Source organism: Schistocerca serialis, chromosome 2 (assembly GCF_023864345.2).
Source record: "Schistocerca serialis cubense isolate TAMUIC-IGC-003099 chromosome 2, iqSchSeri2.2, whole genome shotgun sequence".
NCBI lineage: Eukaryota > Metazoa > Arthropoda > Insecta > Orthoptera > Acrididae > Schistocerca > Schistocerca serialis.
The window spans coordinates 1,131,222,998-1,131,240,079 of NC_064639.1; the positions used below are offsets into that span (position 1 = coordinate 1,131,222,998).

Genomic DNA, 17,082 nt, shown 5'->3' on the forward strand with positions numbered 1-17,082 from the left:
ACTAATGACAAATTCAAAATAGTTGAGGGAGAAGATACAAAGCTCCATTTTCTCAGTGCCTGGTTCATACCGGTTTTGCGTCGGTGCAATAGTCCGTTTATTGTCTGCACAAGCGACATTATTTGGGTATAAAATCACAAAGTTCTGTAGACCACAGGTCAATTTCATATTAAGAACAGAGCTGAGTTCTTCGAAACTACTTAACGCATCTCGAAGAGTGAAACGCTGTGGAATTCTTCTCGTTCCATTAAAATAAAAAAGTTGATACCGATGTCTTTGTATTCTTGCTGCAATATTACTGTGAAAAGAGACTATAGTTCGTTTATTCCTCCGTGAGAAATAATAGATGCGAAGTCTTAAATGGTTTTGGAAACAGATGAGGCTAGGCGCTTATGTACTAATACTTCTTTGTAAGACAGCACGTACACGAGTTTTATTTCATTCAGGAAAGGCCTTACAGAAAATTACAGTAAAATATGAAGAGTACGATGTGTAAATTTACTTTCAGCTATCCTTTTGTTTCCTTTTTTTACACATACAGCATGTCAATATTGTACTCAATGTCCGCAGCTCGTGGTCGTGCGGTAGCGTTCTCGCTTCCCGCGCCCGGGTTCCCGGGTTCGATTCCCGGCGGGGTCAGGGATTTTCTCTGCCTCGTGATGACTGGGTGTTGTGTGATGTCCTTAGGTTAGTTAGGTTTAAGTAGTTCTAAGTTCTAGGGGACTGATGACCATAGATGTTAAGTCCCATAGTGCTCAGAGCCATTTGAACTATTTGTACTCAATGAAGATACAAGTATTTTGACAGACTGTTTCAATGACACCTAAGTAACTTGTCAGTACCACTTTTCTGGTATTGATGCTCTAGATGGGTTACATATGTACACCCCACTACCATGCAGGGTGAATCGACTTGTAACCCTGATGGATAGTATGTTGTAAACATTCAAAAGCATAAGGTCAGCTGACAGCATAGCTCTGCAGCTCTGTCGAAACCGGACATCCACCTTTTTTTTTTAAATCGATCTTGGCTTATGAAGTTTTCTTACGTTACCATAAACTGAAGATACCTCCCAGACTAACCGTGTCAGGAATATATAAAATGGCTGTTTACATCTACTGTCATAATAAAGACAGAGGGAGCGGACTGGGGGTGATGCAGGCGCAGGGGGCGACGGAGGAGGGGAATGGGGTTTTCCTTGTCAGGACCGGAACTGGCAGCACCCAATACTGACATGAGGGCACTAATTACCATACTCAAACTATAGAATGAAGTGGTAAACTGAGGATTCTATGTCAGTCGTCGTTTCTGTTCTTGCTTTATTAGAGTAGATCCAGAGTTCGGCTAATAACTAGCCATTATCAGTGCAAAAACTGCAAGAAGTACACGTTCAGAGCCTAGTATACAAAAGTTACAACTCGTGACATAACCTGTATACTTTGTACATTAAATTCATGCTAGTATTTCGGAGTTGTTATACATGCCTTAGTACGTCTACACCTCTGGTTCAGGCTCTTGTCACAGTAAGGTAGGCTTCTGAAAGCCATGAAACCGACTCTGATACTGTAATGGCTGGATGTTTGGATTTATAAGGGGTGAAGAAGAACATTCCGTTCGATGGCCGTACAGTGCAGAGTCGGTATGCCAATCAGGCAAAATCGGTCTGAGGATTAAGCGAATCACTCCATCCCTGCACCAGATTGAAGATACTCGTTTGGTAAAACACAGTGACATGCTGTGTCCGTAGCTGCCTGCTGCACTTCCTCCTCCGACAAGAATCGTCGAGCCTTCAAGGCCTTCTATAAGGGTTCGAAGAGGTGGTAATGGCCTAGGGAGATATCAGACTATAGGGCGAATGCTCCACTGTCTCCCACTTGAGCTGGCGTAATTTTTGCACTAGAGGGGACACGCATTAATCGCGACCAGCACGGAAATTAGCGCACCATTCCACAACAGTGGCTTTTGACAGATATCCTGCCCCAAACACGTTATTCATTATACGATCGCTGTCTGCCGGTACTTGTCCTTCGGTAGCGATGAAACAAATAACACCACGTTGGTGCTGTTTGGATGCATTTGGTAATAACGTCGCCAAATGGAATAATCATATAAAGTTGATCGCCGGTAAAGCAGATGCCAGACTAAGATTCATTGGAAGAATCCTAAGGAAATACAATCCGAAAACAAAGGAAGTAGCTTACAGTACACTTGTTCGCCCACTGCTTGAATATTGCTCACCAGTGTGGGATCTCCGTACCAGATACGGTTGATAAAAGAGATAGAGAAGATGTAACGGAGAGCAGCGCGCTTCGTTACAGGATCATTTAGTAATCGCGAAAGCGTTGCGGAGATGACAGATAAACTCCAGTGGAAGACTCTACAGGAGAGACGCTCAGTAGCTCGGTACGGGCTTTTCTTGAAGTTTTCACCGAGGAGTCAAGCAGTATATTGCTCCCTCCTACGTATATCTCGCGAAGAGACCATGAGGATAAAATCAGAGAGATTAGAGCCCACACAGAGGCATACCGACAGTCCTTCTTTCCACGAACAATACGAGATTGGAATAGAAGGGAGAACCGATAGAGGTACTCAAAGTACCCTCCTCCACACACCGTCAGGTGGCTTGCGGAGTATGGATGTAGATGTAGATGTAGATAGCTCACGTTTTCGCTTTTACTGCACGCTCATCGAAAAGAGACGAATGCCACACTACACACTAATGCCTTGTCTACATGTCGGTTGTTACATACTCTCATTGCAGTAGCGCTGCGTCGCGTATACGCTGCAGCAACGTCCTCACACGAAACGTTTTACCCCTTATAGTTACTATTTGTACAGTATTAAAGCAACCGATGATAGTGTGGGAAGTGACAAGTGGATCGGTGGTAGGAAACGTCTAGTGCAACTGCAACACAGGTAGTGTAGGTTGTCCGGCTGTGATTGAAGAAGTATTTGATGAAAGTCGTGAAAATGATTCAGGTTCTGAATTGGCTGCAAATTTAAATTTATATCCATGACCTAAAGTTGATTGGTAACTCTAGGCCTTTGGGAAACGCCGTCCTCTTGTGAGCATGGAGAACATAGTGATAGGCATCCCTGGGGTTGTGAAGCAGCTGAATGGGTTGAAAATAAATAAATCGCCAGGTCCTGATGGGATTCCAATTCGGTTTTATAGAGAGTACTCTACTGCATTGGCTCCTTACTTAGCTTGCATTTATCGCGAATCTCTTGCCCAACGTAAAGTCCCGAGCGACTGGATAAAAGCGCAGGTGGCGCCTGTATATAAGAAGGGCAGAAGGACGGATCCTCAAAATTACAGACCAATATCCTTAACATCGGTTTGATGCAGGATTCTCGAACATATTCTCGGTTCGAATATAATGAATTTCCTTGAGACAGAGAAGTTGCTGTCCACGCATCAGCACGGCTTTAGGAAGCATCGCTCCTGCGAAAGGCAACTCGCCCTTTTTTCACATGATATCTTGCGAACCATGGATGAAGGGTATCAGACGGATTCCCATATTCCTTGACTTCCGGAAAGCGTTTGACTCGGTGCCCCCCTGCAGACTCCTAACTAAGGTACGAGCACATGGGATTGGTTACCAAGTATGTGAGTGGCTCGAAGACTTCTTAAGTAATAGAACCCAGTACGTTGTCCTCGATGTTGAGTGTTCATCGGAGGTGAGAGTATCATCTGGAGTGCCCCAGGGAAGTGTGGTATGTCCGCTGTTCTTTTCTATCTACATAAATGATCTTTTGGATAGGGTGGATAGCAATGTGCGGCTGTTTGCTGATGATGCTGTGGTGTACGGGAAGGTGTCGTCGTTGAGTGACTGTAGGAGGATACAAGATGACTTGGGTATGATTTGTGATTGGTGTAAAGAATGGCATCTAACTCTAAATATAGATAAACGTAAATTAATGCAGATGAATAGGAAAAAGAATCCCGTAATGTTTGAATACTCCATTAGTAGCGTAGCGCTTGATGCAGTCACGTCGATTAAACATTTGGGCGTAACATTGCAGAGCGTTATGAAGTGGGATAAGCATGTAATGGCAGTTGTGGGGAAGGCGAATAGTCGTCTTCGGTTCATTGGTAGAATTTTGGGAAGATGTGGTTCATCTGTAAAGGAGACCGCTTATAAAACACTAATACCACCTATTTGCTCGAGCGTTTGGGATCCCTGTCAGGTCGGATTAAGGGAGGACATAGAAGCAATTCAGAGGCGGGCTGCTAGATTTGTTACTGGTAGGTTTGATCATCACGCGAATGTTACGGAAATGCTTCAGGAACTCGGATGGGAGTCTCTGGAGGAAAGGAGGCGTTCTTTTCGTGATTCGCTACTGAGGAAATTTAGAGAACCAGCATTTGAGGCTGACTGCAGCACAATTTTACTGCCGCCAACTTATATTTCGCGGAAAGACCACAAAAATAAGATAAGAGAGATTAGGGCTCGTACAGAGGCATATAGGCAGTCATTTTTCCCTCGTTCTGTTTGGGAGTGGGACAGGGAGAGAAGATGCTAGTTGTGGTACGAGGTAACCTCCGCCACGCACCGTATGGTGGATTGCGGAGTATTTATGTAGATGTAGATGTAGTTGACATTGCTAATTTCCTGCAGATTTTTTTTTCAAATTTTTCCAGCACTGACTTTGTGCTGCTGATTCATTGGTATGAACATTCAGCTCCATATAACTCATGGCTGACTTGGAAACAGAAAATAAATTGAAATGTTTTATTGACTAATGGTCCCAAAGTGTTGTGCTGGATACAACATTTTGACACTTGAAAGTCTAAAGGACAACAGTGAAAGTAAGTTCGATGTTCCAATGGTAATTTCTCATCTATGACTACGAGTTTCCCCTTCTTGTGTGGACTTCAGTCATTCTGCATTCCTTTTTGGAACCACCTGTCTGCAGTCGGGAACTCGGGAGCTAGCTAGACTTTGATGTGGGACGACTCACCGTCAGCCCCTCGCCTTGGCGGCGTCGGCGGCGCGGGCGGGCGCGCGCTATATGCGCGACTCGGGGCCGGCGGCGTCCAGCGGTGACGTCACGGTGACGACGGTGGGCGCGTCCTCGCTGTTGGAGTCTCCGCTGGCGCTGTGCAGCTCCAGAGAGTCGGGCGGCGCCCGCAGGCCGCAGCGCGCCTTGCCAGGCCCGCCGGGCGACGCCGACGGCGACGGCCCGCACTCTGCACACACACCGACGACACCTGCACTCACTTCTCTCTCTACACTCCGTAGAACGGGGGCGGGTACCCTAGCCAGTACCTCCAACAAGTGAAGGAGGCATTTTGCCCTTAGGTTGCATATTTATGAAGACATCTACATTTACATCTACATGGATACTCTGCAAATCACATTTAAGTACCTGCCACTGCTGCCTTTACAATGCGACTATCGCGGTGGGCGTCTATGCTGCGTGGACGTCCAGACCCTTGTCTACAGGTGTGGGAATGTTCACGTAACCACTGGCCCCAGCATCGTGCACAACTGACGCAACACACCCAACTTGCGTGAGAATACGCCGAAAGGACCATCCTGCTACTCGGAAGGCCACAATTTGACCGCTTTCAGACTCACTCAGTGGGATGTGGGAAGCACGAGTTCTCCGTGGCTTGGCTGCCTGCTTGCTTCCACGTTTTTACCGCACTGAGACTTCTGGTTGTGACCATTCCCGATTAAAGGGTGGATACAGATGGCGCTCTGGTAGCTATGCTTTGTTGGTTCAAAATGGTTCAGATGGCTCTGAACACTATGGGACTTAACATCTGCGGTCATCAATCCCCTAGAACTTAGAACCACTTAAACCTAACTAACCTAAGGACAGCACACACATCCATGCCCGAGGCAGGATTCGAACCTGTGACAGTAGCAGCAGCGCGGTTCCGGACTGACGCGCCTACAACCGCTCGGCCACAATGGCCGGCTATTTGTTGGTGGATGCCGTTGAAACCATTACCAGTATATCTACTACCCCCACGTCATTGCATGATTTTAAACCTTTCCAAAACTTTTTTGTTGCTCTATGTGTGACCAATCCGATACCAACAAAACCAAAAATAGTTAAGATTCTGTGCAATCGACAACAAATGGTTTACGTGAAACTTCCTGGCAGATTAAAACTGTGTGCTGGACTGAGACTCGAACTCGGGACCCTTACCATTCGCGGGCAAGTGCTCTAACGACTGGGCTACCCAAGCACGACTCACGCCCGTCCTCACAGCTTTAATTCCGCCAGTACCTCGTCTCCTACCTTCCAAACTTCACAGAAGCTCTCCTGCGAACCTTGCAGAAAGGCAAAGGTCCCGAGTTCGAGTCTCGGTCCGGCACACAGTTTTAATCTGCCAGGAAGTTTCATAACAGCGCACACTCCGCTGTAGAGAGAAAAATTCATTCTAGAAACATCCTCCAGGCTGTGGCTAAGCCATGTCTCGAAATATCCTTTCTTCCAGGAGTGCTAGTTCTGCAAGGTTCGCAGGAGATCTTATGTGAAGTTTGGAAGGTAGGAGACGAGGTACTCGCGGAATTAAAGCTGTGAGAACGGGGGGTGAGTCGTGCTTGGGTAGCTCAGTCGGTAGAGCACTTGCCCGGAAAGGCAAAGGTCTCGAGTTCGAGTCTCGGTCCGGCACACAGTTTTAATCTGCCAGGAAGTTTCATATCAGCGCACACTCCGCTGTAGAGTGAAAATTTCATTCTAAAAATGTTTTACATGCTTAACGTTGAATATTTAACGTATTACCTAATCTGTAAAGTAATCAGTTGTATAAAGATATTTCATACATAAGAGTTAGATTCTTTACAGAATCTGTGGTGGGGATGTACTAACGATTGTTTTCACAATAAGTATTAGAACTTTGATAATTTTACTGTATGTACTGTTCCCCAAGCAACTATCGGTTCTTTAATATATTGTTACTTTGTACTTAGATGTAATAAATCACTGTTGATTTCATGCAAAATCTGAATGGTTATAAATACTGAAATCCTTTCTCACATGATCACATGTTGATGTTAACGGTTACTTAACATGCGTAAAATAGCGTGTCAATCTGATGATGTGTGTATATAGAGAATGTGTGCTTTCGATCACATACAGTCTATCTTACACATAGGTGAGCGTAGAACTACATTTACAGAGACTTATGTATTACAGTAATGACAGTAAAAATAATCATAAAATTCGCAAGTAGGATTGAGGTTAACGTTCAGATTCAAACGATGCACTAACCTCTATTTGACATCCGAACATACGAATTAATCAGTTTCATGTGAAGAATGCAAAGAAGATAATGCTTTCTAGGAACCATGAAGGCTTCAATTTTGGTTTGTGAGTTTTTGAATTAGATTGGCGTCGCTAAATACTAGACAGTCGCTGCAGCGTATCGGTTGCAAGGAAGAATCTGCTTCTGACGCGGCGTTTATTGCCTAAAAGGCGTTTGCACGCTGCAGACCTCGTGAAAAACTATGATTGCTTTTGAGATTCGTGCTTTGACCCTCTCACTGGTTTACCGCGCGGCTCCGCCTGCTCATTACGCCCGGAGAGCGCGGCTTTCAGTGGACGCCTAAGCGCTATGCAACCAAAGCGACGTTGAAGCTGAGCTGTTAAACGAAATTGCAGGCGTTGACTAGCGTGCCTTGCAAGCGGATCCTCGAACAATGCAATGTTTCGTGCACGGAGGGCTCGTTTATTGCATTTTCATTTAGCACTTTTAAAATAAGGCTCGATATTCTAAATGAAGATATAATTTTTCGATTATAGGTGTCCTTCTGTGCATACAAATCATCTGTCTATATAGGGATTGATAATTTGGTAAATGAACAGGAACAAAGGAGGAAGTCTATTGCCAGTGAGGAGTAGATCACTGATATGTAAACCGCACATCCCGCAGGCTGTACAAATAGTCGTACCATTAAAGTCCTAAATTGTCAAATATTTGCCCGACTCAGCCAATGAAATAACTTCAGTAATCACATCCACTAACAGTAACAAGTATCAGCAGCTAGAAAATTGCCATCAGTGAAATCAGATCAGACCTCATTGATTTTTAGAACCCAGCACATCGGATTCAGTGGTAGAGAGTACGCATATGTCGGAGAATAACTCAGCCAACGTCGAAGTATCGGTTTTAACATAAAAATTACAGCCTACAGCGAAAGATGTCATGAAATTAACCTCTCTGATTTGCATACTGGCGCTATGAAATGTCTTTGCCTCTTTCTATCTGCGGCTAAGCAGTCCATTATAACATCCAAACTTCCATTAACTTTATCACAGTTCCGCAATGAAAAACAATTTATACAAGTGTACCGCGCTTAATACCATCAACGGGCTGAACCATAGAATGTGCCTAGCGTAATTTTAGAGAAAACAGCATCTTTAAGAACCAGTGTACAACTTGTACCATTTGTTTACCCGAGGAAGTCGGGTGGGAAGTTGGTTTCTGTGCACAGTACTGAAGCGATAATTTTCAATGGGATAGCTGCTCACACTCTGACGTTCATGAGAATGAATTGAACAATGACCTGCTCCACAGTGACCCATCTATCAGCGAATCTGACGTAGCTGACCTCTGTTCCTATTGTACACACATTAGCTCTGTAATCATTATATTTACCAATAGAAATAATAGCAGTTGATCCTTGACAAATCGACTCTCAAAATGCCAGTGCTCACGACTAGCGAAACGATCAGTATTTCTGTGTCGCTTGTTTAATAAATCATTACATAAAATCGGTACTGAAAAAATCTCAACAAAACCAGACTGTTGTATCTGAACTCTTTCATATAGATACTGTGGGCAAATACCAGCCACATGGACAGTATGAGATCTGCTAGAACCGTCACTTAGCATGCAGAGGTATCACGGTCTCTAATATTACAGGAACTCTATCTCACCAGCATGACAGCTACTTACAATGTAATTGTTCTGAAGTGTAAACAGTTGTTTACAATTTATCTCTTACGAAAACGGTCGAACTGCTAAGCAAAAGTGTGAAGCTGACACTCCGTTGCAATGAGGCGTTCGTTGCAGTCGCAGGTGCATATTTAATGTTTCATCATTAGAGCCATAAAGTAATTACAGATGTGGCTCAATGTGAGGAAAATCGTTAAATTACTAACTCCCAGCAGTGTCTAACACGTGAAGTCTTTGAGGAAATGATGAATAATTTCTGCATTTCATCGATCCCTTAATATGGGACGAAATAAAATAGAAAATATTAAAAGAGATATTATTTACTGTAGACACGGAACACAAATGCGTGTCACTTTCTGACATGACGTCCCCTTTGGTCAGTGCAAGTTTATCAAATCTCGTATAGTTCCTGAATTCTCGTACAACTCGATTCGTTTGTAGGAGCAAGCACTCGAACCATAGTGCGCCGTAGCTCTTCATCAGAACAGACCTTCTTTGCACCCAGTGCTTCTACAAGTGGTCCGAAAATATGCAAGTCACGAAGGTAAAGGTCTATGCGGGAAAAACTCACACGTCATGCCTGTGACAGTCTTAACTGTCGCACGGGCCCTCGTCGCCGTGCAATGTCTTGTTGCAGCAAAGGATCTACGTACAAAAGCCACATCGGTTTGGTTTGATTTCAAACTATAAATTTCTCACAAGGGTGTACTATGATTTAGAGAGTTGCTTTTCTCGTGCTATAACGTGGCGTTCGTAATCTGGACGCCAAACAATTTGGGAACATCTGACTTCATTTGTAGACTTGCTGCCAGGAAAAATACGTATTACCTATCTGACCCTTTCTTCAGAGAAGAATTTCAGTCAGAGACTGAGCAAGGAAATATTGTTTCTTCTTGGTTCAATATGCTTGTGCAATAGTCCTACTGGCTTTATTTCTGGACCAACGGATGTGAGTCTTCAGCACTGTGCCACTTAAGCATATCGACATCCTGTTAAGAGCAAAGCTTCAAACATACAGGCTACTGGCGCCATTTTCGCTGTTTTTTTTTATGCGTTATGGTTTTCAGTTGTACTCGTAGTTTCCATTTACCGGAGATAGCGAGAAATTGGAAGAGCTTTTTTCAACAGCTATGTTTTACTTGTGTGTTTGTCTCAGCTGGTCGCGAATAGAGAAAAGGGGAGGATTATTGTGCAAACAGGAATGTGGGGCAGCAGAGTTTCTTGCAGCACGTGTCGCAGATATTGGCTCAGAGCGAGCAGGCCTTGCATGTCGATGTCGCCGGCTAGCAGCTGCGCTGCCCTCAATTTCATTTTCTCAACAGACCCGCCCATCGGCAATACGACGAGAATAGTCGGAGGTCGGGAGACGAAAACAGTATACTCCTCTTATTGTCTGATATTTATGTTTGGATTTTATGACTTACATTGTGTGCTATTTAAATTGTAAGAATTGCTGCTACATATGACAGTTAAATTCCACCATACATAGCTTAGCTGAAAACTTAATTTTGTGGAATCATTGCGACATTACCTGAAGGATATCACGCACGCTCGGTAGGTGCCCTCTAAGGGCACTTTCAACCAGACGTTACCACACTCTTCCAATACCTTTTGATGACCACCTGCTTTTTATACGATAGCAAATATTACAATACGATCGATAGCATAGTCATGGTTTTCATTTATCCATATTGTTAATTGTATTAAGGAAGAATTGGTGAACGAGCTTTATACTCCGCTTTCATGAAATAGGACAAGAAATCGCTTTAGAGATCAGCGATTATTTTTAGAACTTACACACAGAATTTGGCTGTATGGCAACGTTTTCATTATTGTGTATTTCTGTATGATGTACTTCCGTTGTGGCGATGAGATCAAAAAAACAATAAAAAACACGTGCCCTGAAAAGTTCAGCACAGTTTTTGACGAGATTCATTGTACTTAACTCCGTTAATGTTTCTTGATCTGAGGCGTCTATGACTGAAAGGCGTCATAAGAAATAATAAATTTATCGCGATCCAAACAAAATTTGGATGTAAAAACTCTGCTGTCCCGCATCGACCCTATTTCTATCCATATGTGTACAACATGTTCTGTCCCCGTGGAATGAACAGAACTTGGACGATCGTCTGGGCGCATGCAGATCTTCATTGAAATTAATCCAGTTCCCGTCGTGCAGTTCAGAGGAAGTCCATCAAGGACAATTTAGTATCTGGAACTCAATTTTTGGTAACGAAAGTTTGCTGACTTGAAGCATTCAAAGAATAGCGTTTGGTATGGTGGATTTAAACTATTCTAGATTAGATTCACGTTCGCTATTAAACGAAGGCGTATACGATCTCTGTCACAACACTCTTTTTATTGGAAGGTTATACACCAAACAAGATAGGACCTATACTCGGTAGACACAGCATTAGTCCAGTGTTCTAACGACAGCGTTTTAACCTAGTGTGTACACTGTGCCACGTGAATGCGGTGAAAATTACATAGGGCACACTATCAGTACCGTGTCGAGTACTGCACTGAATCTGTGAGGGCAGTCAAGCGAAAACGAGACAGATGCAAAAAAGGAAATGAACTGTTTGTTATTTCAAAGACGATTGTCATAACTATTAATGCATTTATCCCACTGTGAGACGAGATGGTCAATTCCTTCATGGAAAACAGTTTTCGGTTACCCATGGAACCATGATTGCACGCAGGCGTACATCTCTTCGTCCGAAGCTAATCGACAGCCACGAATGTCTTTCATCAGGATTCAGGGCTCCAACAATGTTGAAATCACTTGGGGAGAGGTGGGGATTGCACGGAGGATACGTAAGGATTTCCCAGCGAAACTTATGGACCGTAGTCGAAACAGCCTTGGTACCTGAGAAGCCCTTACACTTTGTCGCCATGGAATTTCTATATTTTGGGAGTTCTGAAAAAAGGCAATTGTGACCGTGGAATTGTTTCGTGCGAAGAGCTACACGCCTGCATATAATGATCTTTCCGTAGGCAACCGGAGACATTTTTCCATGAAAGCACTGACCTCTGACCTTTGTGCCTCACAGTGGGGTAAATGTACTGACAATTATGGCGATTACTTTTGAAATAATAAAAAGTTTACCTACTTTTTTCCATCTCTCTCGTTTTCATTTGACTTCGGACATAAAAAAATTTCCTGATTAATTGCTGCAGATTCTGTCTCATCCCTTGCAGCACGAGTCCTTATTTTATTATTTTTGCATAGTGACTGGATTGCCTTAAGCTTTACCTTGTCGAACGCCTTTTCATATTCGATAAATATATAATAAATTAGTAATGTAAATTGTCTATTCTCGGTTACTTGCACCAAAGTTGAAAGACAATCATAACACGTATCTTGACAAATAGAAAATCTCTTCAGGTGTATGAAAATCCTTTTTATAGGACTCACGACCGCTTTCGTGTTTTTACAATCACATCTTCAGGTGATCATCTAGACATAGACACATATACGTTATATTTACCTTATAGTATAAGTCCTCAGTCTTAAAATGTAGCTGTAATAGCAAGGCTGGGGTTATGTGGCAGACTCAACATTCACTGTCAATCGAATAGATTGCCTGAATAACGGTCAGTTTCCAGATTCGTAGTTTTTACTGTTCCTTCCTATTGACATCAATCTTATTTTAATTCTAGGCACTGGCTTTTCTCCAGTTGAAATGCAGCCTTGGATCTATCACTGGTTTCAGAGAATAGCTCTCGGTGACTTGTTTCTATTTTATCCTACATTTTATAATGTCGTTTAATTAGGTAATGTTCTCGTGATTTCGTCGGTAGTAACGCAGCGTTTTATTATTTTTATTAGACCGTGCCAGATGATCGGGGATCGAATGACTACGTACAGCTTTTATTTTTGACGTTTCACCTCTTTATCGACCTAGCTTTTACTCTAAATTGACGACGAGTGTTGGGTCTTCCTTATAACCTCATGTTGCTCATCTTACAACCTGAGATATGTGAGTACCTGCTATTACAGCTACATTTTAAAGGGAAAATAGAATGGATATGTGTTTATATCTAGATGATCGCCTGAAGTTGTGACTGCAATGCCATGGAAGCAGTCGTGAGTCCAATAAAAAGAATTTTCATGCAGCTGAAGCGGTTTTCTATTTTCCAAGACGCATATTCGCAGCTGTGATTGCTATGATTATATAATAATAACATGCTTTACATTTTCTAAAACCATGTTGTACCTCTAACATACGTGCTTCTTTTGTTAGTATTAAGAAGTGTATCGACAAACAAAGCAACAGTGAAGGAATCTCAAGGACTGGAATCCATAGTATCAAAATTGTTCCAGATTGACGAATAATCGAACAAGTGTGAGCATTAAACCATTTAGGGTGTTATTTTAAATTTCCGAAGTCCGTTGATGTATAGCTAAAATTGGCCAGATTCAGATATTTCTCTGGAACAATACAATGTACATTGAAACATAACTTACGGACAGAAATATTAAATAAACTTTAAAAAGTAATAGCGTTGATCTTTCTGCTGTATGGTAGCGAATGTTGGATCCTAACATCTAATCGATTACGATGAATCGAATCATCGAAGATGAAGCCCCTCCACTTTGTAGCGAGACATTCGTTATTCGACCAAAGAGAAACACTAATATTAGACAACAACTAAATGTTGAGCCCATTACAAATATAATTGAAAGGTACCGACTGACTGGAAAGACCATATGTAAAGTATGTCTAATAACAAAAGCTACAATACAATATAACCCAACAGGAAAGAGTAACGTTGGACGTCCTTTAAAGAGATGGCGTGAAGAATTACGAGGTGGAACAGGCTAAAAGGCCTAATTCTTAAAGACGATTATGATGATGATTATGAAGATGAGTTCCAAAATTTCCGAAAGTCAGTGACATCAGAACACTGCCATACGAAGGTTAATTAGGTCAGCCTTGAGGATTACAAAATTTTTATCTCGAGCTGTTTTTTTTTTTCGAGAGCTGTTAATTATCACGATTCTACAGTGAAAAAAGCGGAGACGTTGTGGTGTCGAAACAGTAATCTCTCAAGATTAGTCTTAGAAATGATTTACTTCACTCCTCTTTTTATTTTTCCTTATTTGGTAGTGTTATCTTTGCATTGCTGTTACGATGGTACGCTTCGTTTTATGATTGTCTAGTTTGTAAGGCAGTCCAATTCCTTTCAGAGTATGCTTATATTTGGCAATCATGCACAACGGCTCGCTCGTCGAAAGATCCGTACCTAAAGACCAGAAATTTGCGGAAGTCAGTCAGCCAATACCCAAGAAAGGAAACACGAGTAATCTGCTGAACTACAGACCATATCGCTAACGTCGATTTACAGGAGGATTTTGGAACATATAATATGTTCGGAAATTGTGGGTTTCATCGAAAAAACGACTTTTAACAAACAGCCAACATGGAGTCAGAATATATCGTCCTTGTGAAACTCTAATAGTTCTTATCGCGAAGTAGTCTTGTCAACAGGGATGTCAAATTGATTCCATGTTTTTAGATTCCCAGAAGGCTTTTGACACCGCTCCTCACAAGCGACTTCTAGTCAAATTACGTGCATGTGGAGTATAGTCTCAGTTGTACGACTAGATCCGTGATTCCCTCTCAGAAAGGTCACAGTTCCTAGTAACTGACGGGAAGTCACAAAGTAAAACAGAAGTAATACCTGGCATTCCCAAAGGAAGTGTTGTAGGAGAAGTGCTGTTCGTGATCTACATAAACGCTTTAGGAGACAATCTGAGCAGTCTTCTAGTTTGTTTGCAGATGATGCTATTATTTACCATCTTATAAAGTTATCAAATGATCAAGACAAATATCAAAACGATTTAGACACGATATCTGTGTGGTGCGGAAAGTGGAAATTGACTCTAAAAAATGAAAAATGTGAAGTCATCCACGTGAGGACGAAAAGTAATCCGCTAAATTTCTGTTATAAGACAAATCACACAGATCTAAAGGCTATAAACTCAACCAAATACATAGGGATTACAGTTACGGGTAACTTAAACTGGAACGATCACATGGGTAGTGTTGTGTGGAAAGCAAACCAAAGACTGCGATTTATTAGCAGTACACTTAGAAAATGCAACAGGTCTACTAAAGAGGCAGCTTACACCACGCATGTCCGCCCGCTTCTGAAATACTGCTGCGCGGTGTGGGATCCGCATCAGATAGATGTGACGGAGGATATCGAAAAAGTTCAAAGAAGGGCATCTCGTTCTGTTTTATCCCGAAACAGGGACGAGAGTTGCACGGAAATGATACGCGAACTGGAGTGTCAATGATTAAAGCAAAGGAGATTTTTTTGCGGCAGGATCTTCTCAGGAAATTTCAATCAGCAACTATGTTTTGATAGTGTGAAAATATTTTGTTGGTGTCCACCTCTGTTGGGAGGAATGGTCGTTATAATAGAGTAAGAGAAATCGGACTTCGCACGGAAAAAAAGTGTTCGTTTTTCCTGCACGCTGTTCGAGAGTGGAGTGGTAGAGAAATAGCTCGAAAGGGGTTATATGAACTTTCTGCCAAACACTTAACTGTGAACTGCAGAGTAATCACGTAAATGTAGATGTGTAGATGTAGATTAGTTGTTACGTGAAGAATCTACATCTACATCTACATCCATACTCCGCAAGCCATCTGACGGTGTGTGGCGGAGGGTATTTGGAGTGCGCCTATCGGTTCTCCCTTTTATTCCAGTCTCGTATTGTTCGTGGAAAGAAAGATTGTCGGTATGCCTCTGTGTTGGCTCTCTGAATTTATCCTCATGGTCTCTTCGCGAGATATACGTAGGAGGGAGCAATATACTTCTTGACTCCTCGGTGAAGGTATGTTCTCGAAACTTCAACAAAAGCTCGTACCGAGCTACTGAGCGTCTCTTCTGCAAAGTCTTCCATTGGAGTTTATCTATCATCTCCGTAACGCTTTCGCGATTACTAAATGATCCTGTAACGAAGCGCGCTGCTCTTTGTTGGATCTTCTCTGTCTCCGCTATCAACCCTATCCCACACTGGTGAGCACTATTCAAGCAGTGGGCGAACAAGTGTACTGTAACCTATTCCCTTTATTTTCGGATTGCATTTCCTTAGGATTCTTCCAATGAATCTCAGTCTGGCGTCTGCTTTACCGACGATCAACTTTATATGATCATTCTATTTTAAATCACTCCTAATGCGTACTCCCAGATAATTTATGGAATTAACTGCTTCCAGTTGTTGACCTGCCATATTGTAGCTAAATGGTAAGGGACCTTTCTTTCTATGTATTCGCAGCACATTACACTTGTCTACATTGAGATTCAGTTGCCATTCCCTGCACCATGCGTCAATTCGTTGCAGATCCTCCTGCATTTCAGTACAATTTTCCATTGTTACAACATCTCGATATACCACAGCATCATCCGCAAAAACCCTCAGTGAACTTCCGATGTCATCCACAAGGTCATTTATGTATATTGTGAATAGCAACGGTCCTACGACACTCCCCTGCGGCACACCTGAAATCACTCTTACTTCGGAAGACTTCTCTCCATTGAGAATGACATGCTGCGTTGTGTTATCTAGGAACTCTTCAATCCAATCACACAATTGGTCTGATAGTCCATATGCTCTTACTTTGTTCGTTAAACGACTGTTGGGAACTGTATCGAATTGTACGGTATATCCATATTCTGTGACGTAAAGTGCCTAGTGGGATGCAAGAGAGGCCCTCAGGGCTCTAATCGGACAAGAGTAAATCACCGAACAAATTAGTGAATAACCAAACAAGCGCTGAGTGCGTCGCTGCATAGGCGGTCGTCGGCAGCTGGGGGCGCGCTGCCGGTTATGCGCGATTTCTGGGGCAGACGTGTCGGCGGTTGTTGATCGTAAAAGCTGGGCTGCATCCTGACCCAGAAACCGACTCGTATACAGTTTTCGCGAAGCGTTAACACTCGCAGCTACGGAAAGCGAGAGCGCCCACCAGTCCCGCAGATTGGCGCGAACCTCGTGCCATCTAACGAGGCCCTACTGTTTGTTTCCTGTCAGGCTGCTGCAAAGGCAGTCGCTGCCGGAAATGTGTCGAGCCGCAACTCGAAACAAACTATCAGTACTGGAGCTCTGCGCCTCTGAGGGACACTGCTGAGAATTGTTATGGCTTCAACAT

General features: G+C 42.8%; 1 protein-coding gene across 5 annotated transcripts in view; it reads right to left on the reverse strand.

Annotated features, from left to right (window-relative positions):
• The window catches only part of LOC126458594 (inward rectifier potassium channel 4-like), a 667,556-nt gene that overhangs the window by 281,283 nt on the left and 369,191 nt on the right, over positions 1 to 17,082 (reverse strand). For 4 of the 5 annotated variants that reach the window (XM_050095742.1, XM_050095740.1, XM_050095738.1 and 1 more), the window contains exon 6: positions 4,966 to 5,194. The exons of the other annotated variant lie outside the window; for it this stretch is intronic. In XM_050095742.1, the coding sequence (XP_049951699.1) occupies positions 5,013 to 5,194 (182 nt within the window). In that variant the 3' untranslated portion in view covers positions 4,966 to 5,012. The remainder of the gene's footprint in view (positions 1 to 4,965; positions 5,195 to 17,082) is intronic. 5 annotated transcript variants of the gene reach the window in all.